At 42.4% G+C, this 15,427-nt stretch overlaps 1 protein-coding gene across 1 annotated transcript in view; it reads left to right on the top strand.

The window, feature by feature from the left end:
• UVRAG (UV radiation resistance associated) overlaps positions 1-15,427 on the top strand; it is an 88,971-nt gene that overhangs the window by 616 nt on the left and 72,928 nt on the right. The window contains exon 2 of the mRNA XM_074536144.1: positions 15,035-15,152. Coding sequence (XP_074392245.1) covers positions 15,035-15,152 — 118 coding nt within the window. The remainder of the gene's footprint in view (positions 1-15,034; positions 15,153-15,427) is intronic.

Genomic DNA, 15,427 nt, shown 5'->3' with positions numbered 1-15,427 from the left:
GTCTGTGCCTCTCTCCCAGAGGAGTCAGGCGCTGTTTCCTCTCCCAGAAAACTCCTTCTGTGCCTGCAAAAGATCCGACTAAAGGGGAGAATTGCAGTAGGAATGACACCGTGAAAATCGGCGTTAAACTTGGGCACCTCGTGAGGCTGGAGCAGCTGGGGTGTCCCCTCCTCCTTCTCTTGGCGGGGTGGGGAGCAAGTGTGGATATAACTTGAGGGGTATTCTGAAAACTGCTGAAATGTTCTCTCCCCGTTGTGTCCTTCCTTCACCCAGCTCTGTTTCTCCTGTTTGCTGATAGTTGGCTTTTGGCTTACTGGGCATTTGTCCCATGTTTTCATTTTGGAGAGCATTAATTTTAAGTGAGGAAGACTAGGTTCTGCCTAAGCATTGAGCAATCCCTATCAAACCGACTCTGTGCCCTTTCCCCTCTTGCATGTGGTCACTTTGATTGTACAGGAGCCAGAGCAGGACTGGTGAAGGCAGGAGTAATTTGCAAAATTTTGCTCTTCTTTAGAAATAGTGTAAGATGTGAATGTTGTTTTGGCTCATTGACTCTCAGTGCAGTGGATGTTATTATGAGTTAGCCACACAATCTGTTTTACTTGAGCTATGGTGGGAATATAAAGAGTACCTAAAGAAAAAATCAATAGATGTTAATGAAATGGATCTATAACTGCTCTTTTGATAAACAGGTTTTAGAAGACATCCACTTGGGGGCAAAGGAGGGAAATAGAGGTGGCTGTTGCCCACCTGACCCTAATTTGTGAGCAAGTGCTTACTCTGATACGTGGGTCTGCTCTGTGTTAGTAAACATAAACATGAACGCTGCTCCGTACAAACAGGAAACAATGGATTGGCCATGAGATCAAGTATGGCTTGCTCCTTGCTGAATTTTTGGCTTTATTTTTTCTCAGGCTTGTGCAAGGACCAAGTGAATGCTGCAGGGAGAAGCCTGTGATATTAGTCATTGGATTTCGTTTGTGAAAGTGAGACCAAAACACAGGCTTTTTCTTCTAGGAGCAGACACTTTTATAGGCGTTCCTAGGAGCAGAAATTGAGTCACCAATTATAGGCTGTTCCAGTTGAGTAAATACTTAGTGAGGATGCTGCTTGTATGTTAATTGTAGCAAGTGTAAGGCTGTGACAGAGACTGAGGCATCCTGCTGTGTGCTCTGCCAACACAAGGACCATGTGCTGAGGGATCTGTGTGCTGTGTTTACTTGGAATCAAAGTGAGAGGCTCAGCTGAACACACTGATAGCAAATCACCCTCTTTGTTTGTATTCTCTGAGCTCAAAAGTCTGTTACTGAAGTGCAGGATACCTAGAAGGGGCTCTGTTGTGGTGTGATGTGGGCTGATCACACTGGAGCTATTTTACTGCAGAATTATGAGAAAGATAAGTCATTCCTTCCATATTGTACCACCTCTGTAACACCACAGTCTGGCTGACCCAAGCTGTGTGATGCTATGCAAGGTAATTGTTTGCTCTGTGCCAGCACAAAATCAGCTCAGTGATTTGTTTCAGTAGGCAGCTTTCCTAGGACACCCAAAGCTGCATTTGTTTGACCATAAGATGTTATAGTGACTATAAGAATTGAGAGCAGGATGGTCTGAGTCATGGCTATAAATCTCTCCAAAGACAAATTCTCAACTGTGAATTCAAAGTGAGTGCTTTTAATGACTGAAGTGACTTTTTAGGGGCAGAGGTACTGTCAGTGCAATTTGGATTTAGTCTAGCTTTAATTGTTCCAGTAACATTCACATTGATTAGAAAACAATGTTCCTGCTACTGACACTCTTGCAGGAGTGAAAAGTTAAGTCTGAAACCTTTTGCTGCTGTGATGATACTTGTGTCAGAAGTGACTGACCTCTTCTGTAACTTGTTTGTGTAGTGGGATGACTGGGGCAGAGAATGCTTTTTGCTGTTGTGTTCTCTATTTTAAGAAAGAGAAATAGAGGATATGGCTGTAAAGAAATGCATAAAATTCCCATTTGAATCCCTTAATAATTGTGTCAGGATGTTGTTCTCTTGCTGTACAAGTGAGCGCAACAGAACTGAAAATGTGAAACAACTACACTTCAGGAGCAGAGATTCTTTAGTAATATCTCTTTGCAGTTGGCAGATGCAAGAAAACTGGGAGTATCATAGTAACTTAAAGATTTCTGAATGCTCAAACTGTTCAGTCCTGTCATTGGAAGTAGTTCAAAGCACTGGAGGGGTTGGGGGACCCAAACCTTTCAGACTCTTCTGTATCCTCAGTGGAAGGGATTGGACAGAAAGATGCAGCCTGAGTGTACAGAGGCAGTCATGCCACAGTCAAATGATCTGCTGAGTGCTGCCCTGCTAATTGCTGGCCAAAACAGAGCTCATGTGTGGTTGTGTAGGGACAGGGAAGCACAGGCATGGACTGCAGAGCCACTGCCTGGGATGAATGTGAGGGAGGGAGGGAGGGGGGTCTCTCTGCTGAGTGTGGATGTGCTGGTAAGGAGGGAAGGGGGAAATTGTGCCATTGTGCACAGCCATGAGCAGTGTCAGATCAGGTGACCCAATATTTTCTGTGTCTTTCAGTTCACAAACATCTCTTGACAGATAGTGAAAGTTTCTGTGGAGAGGAGCAGCAATGAGGTTTCAGCTACAGGTGTCAGAAGTGTATTTTAGGGTAGAGCAAAATAGAGCAACCAGTTAGTGAAACTTGTCAAGGACATTCTGTGGCCTCCAGTAACATTAAGGCTGGGGTTCCTAAAGCTCCAGGTGGAGTTCTATGCACTTGTATGAGTCCAAGAGCAGTGCTCATTGTACATGGCTCCTGTGGCTTCCACACCAGCGCCTCTACCCTCGGGGTTTGACCGTCCAACCACCTCCTTATCCATCTAACAGTCCACTCATCAAATCAATCTCTCCAGTTTGGAGAGAAGGATGTTGTGGGGGAGTGAGTCAAAGGCTTTACAGAAGTCCAGATGAATGACATCTGTAACTCTTCCCTTGTCCCCTGATGCAGCCACCCCATGGCAGAAGGCCATCAGGTTGCTCAGGCAGGACTTGCTTTGGTGAGACCGTGCTGGCTGTGGAATCACCTCCCTGTCTTCCACGTGCCTTAGCCCAGCTCCTCAGAGGATTTGTTCTGTGATCTTCCCAGGCACAGGGGTGAGGCTGACAGGGTGGTGGCTCCCAGGGTCCTCCTTTCTGGCCTTTTTCAAGATGGCTACTCTGCTTCCCATTTTCCAATCACCTGGCACTTCACCCAACTTCCACTGTCATGGAGAGTGGCTTGGCAGCTAAATCTGCCAGTTCCCTCAAGACTCTGTGATGTCTCATCAGGTCCAATAGACTGGTGCACATTGAGGTTCCTCAGGTGGTCATGAACCCAATCTTAGAGTGTGAGAGGCTTTGTTCCCCCAGTCCCCATCCTGCTGTCCATCCATTCAGGATGTGCAGGAAGAGAGGTTGTCATTGGAGACAGAGGCAAGAGTTGTTGAATACCTCACCCTTCTCATCAGCTGTTACCAGTTTTCCAGCATTATTTACCAGGGGGTAACACCTTTGGCTTTCTTTTTCTGGGTAGTGTACGTGGAGAAGCCCTTGTTTTGCGTCCTCTGCCAGGTTCACTTCCAGATTCAACTTGGATTTCGTTCTTTCAAGATGTGCATCACTCATACACAGCATTTTGGGCAACGTGGCAGAAAGGGAGGGTTCAAAATGTGCTGACAAATGTGTTTGAAGGGTCTTGTGTAGGAAAAGTGAAGAAAGTTACTGTATGGGCCCAGGGCTGCACATGAATGAGACTTTAAACAATGAGAAAATAGTATCTTTTTAAACATTAGTTTTCTGTTACTCTTGTTACATATTCTCTTGAGTTATCTGGAAAAAAAAAAACTGATTCTTAAATATTTTACTTCCCCTTTCCTACAAAATATGGAAGGAGGGGAGCAATCAGAATGTGTGGTAAGTATTGTACTGGAATATTGCTTTCACTTCTCTGACACACACTGTCTTTAAATGCTGAGTGGGAGGGAAGTGCTGCTCCAGTGAAAGGCCACAGTGTGATTTGCAACCTGCTGATCTTAGTCAGTTGTATCCATACTCAGCTGCATCAGTGTTTAGTGTTTGTTAGAGGTAAATTAGGAGGAGTAGTTGTTAAAGTTACTGGACAATTGTAGTTTTAGCCCCAGAGACTGGCTGTTAAGCTGGAGCTGGACTTTTGCTATCTGCAGTGTACCTCTGTATGCCACAAGGGATGCAGGAGTGTTTTGCAGACCAGATGATCTGTTGATAAGTTAAACTGTTATATCCAAAAGCTGTACTAAATCAGTTTTCATGCTTTATTTGGGATGTTTGTGGTGGGTTATGGAATGCTCTTAATTGAGCAACTAAAGACTGAAGTCTCATTTATGAAGGGAAACTGACTTCTTTGCTCTTGATTTATCATCCAGCAGCAAGATCAGCATTAATATGCTTCAGGTTATTAATCATCATATGCTGTTTACTTGTACAACCCAGAGTGTCCTTTAATGCTTCTTTAAGGTCAAAACTGCCACTGTTTTGTTTTTGTTGCTGTTTCTGTAAGGCTCTGTTTACTTTTTGGGTGCTTCCTTCTGAGTATCATCTTGATATTCCCCAGTTATTCCCACAGCAAATGTGAACCAATGCTCCCTTCCCCAAGGTCACGTTAAGAGGCTTAAGGGACTTCCCTCAGCTGCTGCAGTGTTATTAATGGATGGGACTTGCACCCTGATGTTCTTTTCTGTCTGGTGGGTTAGTTCCCATGCTGTGTCAAAGAAGCAGCTGCAGTTTCAGTGTTTCATCTTGAGACTAAACACTTGCTTAGACAAACTCCGAGAAAAAGCATCAATAAGATGTTATTTCTAGCCACTTCTTCTAAAAGGTTTTGGTTAAAGATGGAAAGACTGTCTAGTTTCCTATTATTTGCATCTTATGTAAACACCTAGCAAGAAGAGCTTTATCTGGCCACTGGGCAGTATTTGCCCACAAAGATTTTCTTAGCCATAGTTTAGAGCAATTTTTAAGGATGTGCTGACAGTTCTTACTCTTTGGAGCTCTGGTGTTTGCCAGCTTGCTGGATCAGTCACTCTTGATGTTATAGTGACCATAACCAAATACAGCTGTTGAAACAATACCCAGGAACAACTTTTTTTGCCCAAGACTCTGCATAGGCACAGGGTTTGGCTTTTGAGTCCTTCCTGCTAACATTGTCTTTAAGTTAATTCTGTGCATTGAGTCTTGTTTTGCCACATCTGTTTGTGTCCCAAGACTGAACATGTCTTCTGTACCTGCCCCTCCAATATGTTTTAAATAAGAGGCTTTTACAGTCTTTGTGCAGAAATGAGCACAAAAAAAAAGATACAGAAGATTGTCATAGTGAGTTGTGTGAACATCAAGAGCTCCCATCAGTTTTAGTCTTAGTTCTTTCATTCATTTTGGACTCTAAAGTGAGTGGTGTAGATTTTCTGCATGTGATTATGGGGTACAAAGAGAAGATTTGTTGTGCCAGCTGAACAGTTACCAGCTGTTTACATCATTTCGTGGGGGTGGAAGTTGAGTTCTGAGTTGCTCCTCAGTGTAAATGCAATTATTTAGTGAGGAAGTAGTTTAGAGGTTTAGCTGGTAGCAAAGGGTGCAGGGAAGGAGAGATCAGAGAACACAGCTGTCTTTCAAGAGTAATACATAGTGGTAAGTTTTTTCAGTTATAGTATAGTTATCTGTTTTAATTATTTTCTGGTTTGACTGTTGCTTTAGTTAAAGGAGCAGATAATGCCATACGCTAGCATATTTTGTTAGATTTAACACTGACTTCAGATGTTGCATTCTTTAACTCCATACTGACCTTGCAAAGGGCTGTTTTGCATTCAGATAGCTGGAAAATAATTATATTTCTGCTTGGACCATGTCAAGTATTGAGATTTTCCTTATTCTTCCCATTTCACTTTCTCTTTGTGTGAATTAGGGCAGACTTGATGTCTTTTGAACATCTCCCATTTGCTGACTGTTCCTGCTGAAGCTCTCAGTGCAGGACAGAAGCAGGAGCAGCCATGGCAGGGGGTATGGATGATTAGAAACCTGTATTGACCCTTGATATGTTCACATGAAAGCTGCATAACTGTTTCCCTTTTTAAGGGAAACTTTCAAAAGCCTTTCAGATGCCCAGAAGTGTAAAGGAAAGGAGGCTCTTTAATTTAAAGATCTGTAAACTAAAATTCACAATTGTCCATCTTAGAAAGCTTTGAGCCTGTGTTGATGAAATAGCTTTGATTTTTCTTGTGGTCATTTAGTCTGGGTAAATCATTCTGCACAGGTTCAGTGTACCTGGTTCCTTGCATGAGATCTTTGGGAATGTGAGGGATGTGATGTATGTGAGTGTGTTGCACCTTCACAGGAAAAAAAGGTGTAGTTGTGTTCCTACAGTGCATCTTCAAACCAGTGTTGTCCTCAGTTCTGATTCCTAGTAGAAATTGTTTTCTTAAAGGCACTTGCAAGAAAGTAGCTTAATCTTAGAAAGGGAAAGGAATTCCTGGATGGCTGGTGGTCACTTGACATGGGGAAGTGGAGATAGGAAGGAGGCACAGTCATAAGGAGAACTACAAGTGATTCATTATGGCTGTATATGAACTAATTATGGCTGTGTAGCTTTGAGGGCCTTGCTGTCTTCAAGTGTGTGCTGGAAGACATTAAAATAGAATTCCTTAAAATTCTTAAGGGTGTGTCCCACAAAAAGTGCATATCAAATGCTTCTGCTTTGCCTCAGAAGTAGGTCTGAAAGCCCATTTGATTCTCTTGACTCTGAACTGTGGAAAACTGTTAAATTGCAAACCTCATAAATCTTCCTAGCAAATGTGTAAATTAGAGTGCAAGCATTTTCATGCCCTTCCTGTGGTTTTAAGTAACCATCTGAGTAATGCCTAAACTTCTCATGTACATTTCTTGGATGTTAAAAGCTTTATGTTTTGCAGCAGAGGTGACCCAACCTTCTGTGAGATATGCTCCACTAAAAAAAAAGGTATTAAATTGGAAAATGAGGCAGCTTGAAAACTTATTTAAAATTAATTATGAATTTTTGTCTACCATTTGACTTCAAGAGATTGGATCATGTGATTGCTTCTTAATATTCAAACTGGCATGGAGAGGTGAAAGCAAATAGTGAAAATCTGAGGAAGTTGATAGGTGCAATATGGAGATGTAGAGCAGTGCTGTGATAATAAATAATGCTCGCATTGACTAAATATAGATCATATTTTGGTGACTTTTTTGTGTTTTAGGGCTGGAGGTTTTATGTTTTTTAAGAAAAAGACCCAGCTCGACCTGTCTGCTATGAGCTACAAAGCACAAGAGCCCTCTGTTTTAATGTGACTTAATTCTGACAAATATGCAGACTAAATCTAAATAGCTGACATTGCAAGGTCAGGTCCATTCAGTTCAAAACCAGTGGATTTGCTGGAGTAACATTTGTGTTGCTAACTAATCTTTGCCTCCTGCTTTAATGCTAAAATAGTTGAAAGGATTTTGTTTAAATTCTTCCAGAGCTTCTGTGGGCCATAGAGCAAGGAAGCAAGCTATGAAATTCATGTGAAAGCCAGGTAAAAACAGAGTGTGCACCAAGTCATACAGAGGTCAGAGCTGATCCTGATCTGAAAAGAATTCAGGGAATTTACTTCCTTGACAGAATTGTGAGGAAGGCACCAGTCTGAAAACAGAGGTGGTGCCCAGAGATGAAGACTGTCTAGGGTACTCCATTAAAGGCTAAGGAAGTAGACCTGGTGCTGAAATTTTAGCCAGTGTTGAAAGTTCTGTGTTCTGGAAATACAATAATTGCTTTTCAGCTCATCAGACCTCTGAGAGAGCCCTGAGTGATGATTAATTTTGGTGAATTTGGGCTAAGTAATTTATGTGAAACTTCTACTTTGCTTGTACAAAATGATTTCCCAGCCTTCTTAATGCTGGTTTTACCATTGTATTTACTTTTCAAGTTTCTGGTTACATGGGCTGCATGGAAAGTCATCAGGAATGGGATGGGTGGGGCAGCCTTTTTCAAATTCAGTCACAGATGTATACAACTTTCTCCCTGGGCAATTGAATTTAAGCTTGATTCTGGAAAATGTATTTCTATTTATAAAATTCTTAAAAAATCTGCCTGATGGAATTTCTGAAACTTGCTTATGGCCATGGGTGCAGTGAGCCCACTGTCACTTGGTAACATCTGGAAGTTGTCAGCCAAACCCTCCATTCACACAGGGGACTCATGGCATCTTGGATGGTTCTTGCTGGAAGAAACCAAACTGCCTGCCTGTCCGGTTTTCGGCTGTTTGAAGGGCCTGGAAAGGCCCGAGGTGGCCTTGGGGCAGCCCGCGTATCAAAGGACGAGAAGAGGCTTCAGTTCTTCTTTCGGTCTCTGTGTTTATTAATTGTTTATCTAAAAGATTTTCTTTCGGCCCGACAGAGCTCTGCTCAGCAGCCAGCCATGAGCACATTCTGAGCCCCCCGGGGCGGTCACCTATCTTTATATTCAAAGTTACGTGTACAATATTTATCATTTTTCCCCAATACCTTTTACCCTTATTAACCAGTGCACTTTTAGTAATGACCAATCCCAAAGTGCCACCATCACCACAGAAGATGGAGGAGAAGAAGAAGAAGGAGGACAGGACACGCCCCAACCCCTCCATCTTACTTCTCTAAACCCCCCTGTACAGAAATCCTAAACTCTGTGTCTCACTCTCTAACTAACTAATCCCTTCACCATTCACCCGGTGAAACCCTCCTATCCTCATACAGGTGTCATCTCCCGTGTAGGATCAAAGTCCAGCCACCAGACACTTCTGGCAACATTCCAGGACTCCCGAGCCCCCCAAGGGTGGTCTCGGTGGCTCAGCACCTCAGTCCTGAGGTGCTGAGATCCCACACCTGCCTTGCTTAAGTTCAGATACTCCCTTGACACCTTTGCAAATTTATTTAGCACGTCAAAGGGTCTGCTGAGAGCAGAATTCATGAACAGTGTTGCTAAAAGAGCCAGTGCTACTGGGAGAAGGCAGATGTGGGACAGGGAGAAGACAGAGCTCCCCCTTTGCCAGCTGTGAGCCATTAGATCATCCCAGCTGCGACAGCGTGATGGGCTCCATGTGATTAGAATGGGCTTTGCTGTTGCCCAACTTAGTGACCTGAGCTTCACAATTGATACTTGGGGCCAGAGCTGGAGTCAGTGGGATGGCTGAGTACCAGAAATAGAAAATGGTGTTTGGCTGTGTTCTCATCCAGCCTGAATATACTGAATTTTTTTTTTTTTTAATCTGAGGGTCATCAGATTCTTTTAAGGGAATAATGAAGTGGTTAAGATGGAAGAGGAATCAGAACTCTCTATGCTTGCTTTTGCTACCCATTATATGACCTTGAGCAAATAATTCTGAAATTCCAAGAATACTTGAGGCTGTTGTAGGTAGTCCTGTTCTCCTGCCATGAGCAGTACTGATCTTGTGTTAACAGCAGTGCACTTCTCTCTCATTTGACTTGCTCCCTTTTCTTACCTCCCTGCTGTGTCATCTCTACAGTGATTTTTATTAATGATACCAGATTATTAGACAAAAAGCAGTGAGTACCTTATCACTTCTGTTTCTCAGGCCTGGAAGAAAGCAAAGAGTGGCATCTGGATAAACTTAAACTGCAGAGCAACTTAAGTGTTGAAGTCTGCCTCTGTCCTCTGTGGTGGGCACATCTGTGTAGCTGTAGAGAGGTGAATTTAGCCAGGTGTTACCCTTACTTACCCAGTTAGTTACCCTTAGTAACTTTTGCTTTTGGCAGCTTTACCTTGGTTGAATTTTTTGATCCTTGCCATAAGACTGCACAAAACACTTTGTGCAGGATGGGAGCATGCTGAAGGTAGCATTCTAGGCAGAGGTAGCGAAAGATTACGGTGTCTTAGTGTTGAGGGAACTAAAGCATGAAGGGACCAGACAGTTTCAGTCCTTTAGACTTCAAAAGATGTGGCAGACTGTCTAGAATCACCTGATGAAAAAGCCATCTTAACAAGGCTGATGATGAAATACTTGGTTGTGGAGCTGATTTGTGTAGAGTGCAGCTGGCAGTCACTGAGCAGGGATGGCATTGCTGTGCTCCCCAGCAGCTCTGTTAAGATGCTGTTGCAGTGTTCTGGGAAGGTGCTGTCCTGCCTGCAGGCACGAGGGATGAAACCTGGGTAGATTCTGCTCTTCAGATCTCTCCCAGAGCTTTCCTAATCAGACTTTCTATGTATCTTTGGGATTGCTGTCTGCTTATCACCTGTGCTATCTTTAGGTGCAGCAGTGTTTTTAAAATACACTCAGGATTTCTCCTAATGGAAAATAAGTATATCTCTTCTCCTGGTTTGTAGTCATTTATCTTCAACATAGAAGGAAGCACTCATTTCTTTCATGTGAATCAGCATGTAGTTGTTATATAGCTGTTGCTTTTAATCAAATGCAACTTAGAATGGCAATTAAAGCAAAGGATAACCAGGCATGTAATGTAATTTCACTGCTCCATTGGTTTTCTTGGGAATTGCAAAGGTCTAGGACAATTGTGACCAAAATAACTTGTGTCACAACCCCCTGAGAATGACCTGTTAGACCTGCTGTACTACTGTGCTAAGCACTGATCCAGATATGCCCCTGTTAAGGCTGCATGTGCTGAAATGAGAGCTCTTGGAAAGGTTAAACAACCTTTTCCATGGTATGTATTCTGCAAAAATAACTTTTTTTGCTGTAGGATATCTCACTAAGATACTTGCTTTAGATGCCCCTCTGAGGTCTTCAGTCCTGTATTGCTGGTAACCTGTAAACTCTTTGAAGAGATAGCAGTGAAAATTAGCTATACTCATTGCATATTTTGCTCTTTTTTTTAAAATGAAAACAGGTCCTGCATTATCATCTTGCACTCACACTGGCCTTTTTGAAGTTAAATGACTCATGAGGCTGTCAAGGCCCTTAGATTATTTTATAGCCCTTGTATTTTGAATTTTAAGATGAACTTTTTAGAATGACTGTTCTGGTGCAGAGCATCTTATCCTGGGGGAACCTCCCTCATGATGAAGAGTTCTTGACACTTTTACAGAAAGAGCAAAATAGCTGAAACTTGTCACTAAAAAAAAGGGACCCTTTTTAGTACTTCACCTAGAAGGAGGAGGAAATGAAAGAATTGTGTGTTATCTGCAGCTGCTGCATTCACCATACTGGTTTGTTCTCTGAAAAGAGTTGCTTTTGCAGTTTGAAGTGCTCTGGTACCTCATTGTGAGCTGCTCCCCTTGGCTCGTGGCAGTGCCAGCTCTGTTGCTCCACGTACATTTCAAGCTGATGGTGTCATTCCAGCCATTCCCTGCCTTCAGCCTCTTGCTGCTGCTTGTGCCCTCCTTGGTCTGCTCAGCTGCTGCTCCAGCCATGTGGGGGAAGTGAGCTGGTGAAACCTACCCAGGAAAAGGGAGATGTGGTTGGTTTCCATCCACTCTGGTTCCCAGACGTGATTGTGTGAGCAGCTGCACGAGTGCTTGTTTATGGTGCTGTTATGAACAAAAATTCGGTTAATATTTTTTTTGTGAGAAAGAGTTACAGGGACCCAGCCAGATCTGTCTCTGCCAGGGTTCTTAGTGCTTTGTTATTGTAATACCGGGTCGTTAAGGCTTATCTCCTCTTTTGTATTAGTAAAAAGCCTGGCTGGGTGGGGAGATGGCCCTTCCCCGAGGCAGTGCGCCCTTCCTGCATAGAGAAGACACCTGAGAGGGTGGGGGGGGTTATGCAAAGTGACTCCAAGACCAGCGTGCTTTGAGACCTTGACTCCAAAATGCAACGAGAAAACCCCAAAAACAACGAGCCAAATAAGAATTGAGAGACTAAAATGGTGTCTGGACATGAGGAGCCGATTGCTGAGCCTGCAGAGATGTGGAGCCCCTCTCGCCCTGAGCAGAGAGTTGTCCCAACGCCGGGACCAGGTGGCTGCCGAGGCTGAGAGTAACACCTGACGGGGACCTCACGCCCTAAGGCTTCCACGAGGACCGGATCCCCCAGCTCTGCCCCTAGTGGACGGAGCTGCGCATATCCTCCTCCTCTGAGTCGCCCTGGGAGACGCGACGGGGACTGCAGCCCTGCCGAGCCGCCCAATCCTGAGCTGATCACTTTTAATAAAGGCATTATAAAGGAGAAGAAGTCTCCTGGCCCTGTTTATTTCAGCGTAACTGAACAAGAAAGGGTGGTGCAGTGCTGGGGGTTGGTGGTGTTGGGCTGATGCTGGGGCTAGCTGAGCTGCAACACAGTGGGGTTTTTGTTTTGTGTATTCCAGTGTCTCCAGCACAAAATGATATGAAATGCATAGGAGGTAACACTAGATATTTAAAACATCCCTCAAAATTAATATTTACTTTGTCACGAAACAAAGCCCTTGATGAGGAATTCTAGAACCTATTTCAGTTGTCTTTGGGTGTGTCTTTGCAGCTGAAAGTCTCCTGGTTTAAGCTAATTATCTTTGATCAGGAGAGGTTAATTAACTCAATGTTGCCAGTGTAGAGTTCTGAGGAAATTTGAATAATTCAATATAATATCGGTGAACATAGTGGGCGAATGGGAAGATGTATTATCAGGATTCAAGTCTCTCTGTGGTCATGACTTCACAAAAGGGATAGGAGGAGGGTGCTGGCTAAGCTGCAGATTCAAATATTCATTACCTGTTGCACATTGAGTTCTTAACTATGTTGTGGTCTCTAAATCTCTCCCAGATTTAATTATCTTCTTCCAACAGGTTTAGGGGAAGTGTGACTTTAACCCCCAGATGCTGAAGGGTGCCAGGAAGTCACAAATCATGGAGATAAGGACTCACATCTTGTTCAGAGGTGCAGGTGTAGGTTAGGACACTCGAGAACTTTTTTTTTTTTCCAAACCTTGTTGACCTCATTGTGTACTTCAAGTGGTAAGAAACTTGTTTAACTTTGCTTGAGAGTTAATCAATGAAACATATTACTTAAAGCAGGCACACAAATTAGTTTGCAATCCTAGAGAGACCTGGAGAAAATTGCTGTCTTAGTTTTAGAGTACAGTGTGGACTGTTCTTTGGTTCTTTGTAAGGGATGAAGGAAAAAAAAAGATACCAAAAATGAAGGGAATGAGCATGGTAGTTGATTGATTTCTCTGCTACTGATGTTAATTAAAAGAGAGATAGCACATAAAATTCTTGAATCATTTTTATAGGTAGCAAAATTCATGTGCAAAGCCTTTTCTTAAGGAGCGTTTCAGTTGCACATCAAAACAGCCAGGGAAGCTATAGAGCTTTGAGGTTAGATGTGGAAAAATATTAAAGGTCTATATGGCTTTTTTTAAGTGAGGCATAATATTTCTGTTGACATTTTTGATACCACTTTCTAAGAAAATAAGACCATGTAGTCTCACAGAACGTTTTTCCTTTATTAGGTTGTTTTGTTTTTAATTTTTTGGTTTTGTATATTTGTAGTAGAGGTACCTGGGCATCCCATCTCAGGATGTGTTTATAGTCTAAGTCATAAACAGAGGTTGAATTGAATGACTCCATCAGTGATTTTTAGGCTGTCAAACAAAAATTGAATATTCCTCATACCTTTCCATAAAGGAAAACTGATCTATCACTGGAGTGGTGTTAAGTGATATCAAGTGTCATACTATGATTCTAAAACTGATTATGGCCTTTCAGTTCTTGTTAAAAGCCTTTTAAGACAAGCAACAAACAGGAAAATTCTTTTGGTTTCAAAAGCTTTAAAATGTGCTTTTGGTCAATCAGCTTCAAAGGTGGATTCAGCCTTACAAATAAAGACGCTTTTGAGAAAAAATGGTGTAAGATGAGCTCTGAGGTAAAAGTATGCACTAAGCAGTTGTTTGAGGCTTGTTGGTGTATTGTGGTGATCCACAAAGTATGTGGAGCCATTTGTCAGTGTCCCCATGGCAGTGGGTGAGACACTGGTGAGTTGAGAGATTGATTGGGAAAATATTTCACTGAAGGATTTGGTGAGAACTTTATGTATTTGAGTTGGCATTTCACTGAGTGCTGCATTCCTGGGAGGCTGATTGAAGCAGGGGTCTTTGAAGTTACAATAGGAGCAACAGCTAAGCAATGATTTAAGTGTGACAGTCCTGCAAAATTGCTTTGTCAACTAGTTAAGTTTTATAAGAAGTTAATAATGTAAAATATTTGTCAAAGATTAAGGGTGTGATGTGCCTTGAAGCTAAGACCTTAGCCACAGCTATTAAAGCTGTTGGGCACAGTGAGGTGGGAGAGAGATTGATTTCATCTGATGGTTTTCATTCAAGGTGCAGTAATGTAGTAAAGCAAAATAATGTTGGAGATGGATAAAATCACTTAAACTAAATATTTTAGTGACATATCCTCCTGTATTCATTCCAGGGGAAAAGGACTCTCTCATCACAGCAGATGGTAACTGACAGTGAAAATCTCAAATTTCACTGTGCCCTTAATTTTCCCTGAAAATCTTGATATGTCTTCCTGATGTATTTTACTTTTATTTAAGGTTGTTAGAGCAGTTTCCAGGATTACCATGAAATCAGGAGGCTTTGTTCAGCCAGTTCCTTGTGGCTCTGGATTAGCTGGTGGTTTGTTTGAGCTATTTGTCCATTATTGCTTGTTGAAAATAGCTCTGGCCAGGAAGTGTTTCCAGTGTGATGATGTAAAACATCTGGGTGATGCTGCTGCTTGTGTGAGGCTGGTAGTGTCACATTGCTTGGAGCTGCTCAGACTCAGGGTGATATAGTTATGTGGGATAAAAATGACATACAGGACGTGAATAAGAACAGCTTCTCTTGAATATCAGAGTTGCTGAATCCAAGCTTGTAGGTGCTTATTGCTTGTCCTGTGGCTTTGCAGAATCCTGGCTGTTCACACTTGCTGACAGAGAAAATGGAGTGTTTGGTGGGATTTTTTTTTTTTACAACACTGCTTTGGAAATCATTAAAATGCTTTGGAAAAAAAAGAAAAAGGTTATTCTCAATCCAAGAGAATGATTTGAAATTTTTGCCTTGTTTTTAGCGCCGTCTTCGTCATCTTCGGAATATTGCTGCGCGTAACATTATTAATAAGAATGGTCACCGCCTCTTGGATACGTACTTCACTCTTCACTTGTGTGGTAACACCAAGATCTACAAAGGTAAAGCAGCCTTGCTATCAACCTTTTTGCTAGTTGATCTTTGAATTCTTATTATATCAATTCTCTTTCTTCCTTTTATGTGGGTCTTGACAACTTTCTGCCATTAGTTGCATCACCTTTGCTAACGCTGGAAAAGAGCTCTTTAGTTTCCTCAATTTCATGAAAGCTTTCAGTGTAAGCAGCCAAGGAGGCAAAACAGATGACAGGTTTTTGTACTCTTTTAAATCACCCTATTTTTGTCATTGTTCTTCCCTGAGTGATGTAAGAAATTGGGG

The sequence above is a fragment of the Zonotrichia albicollis genome, chromosome 2, assembly GCF_047830755.1.
Source record: "Zonotrichia albicollis isolate bZonAlb1 chromosome 2, bZonAlb1.hap1, whole genome shotgun sequence".
NCBI lineage: Eukaryota > Metazoa > Chordata > Aves > Passeriformes > Passerellidae > Zonotrichia > Zonotrichia albicollis.
This window is presented reverse-complemented; position numbering and strand designations above follow the sequence as displayed.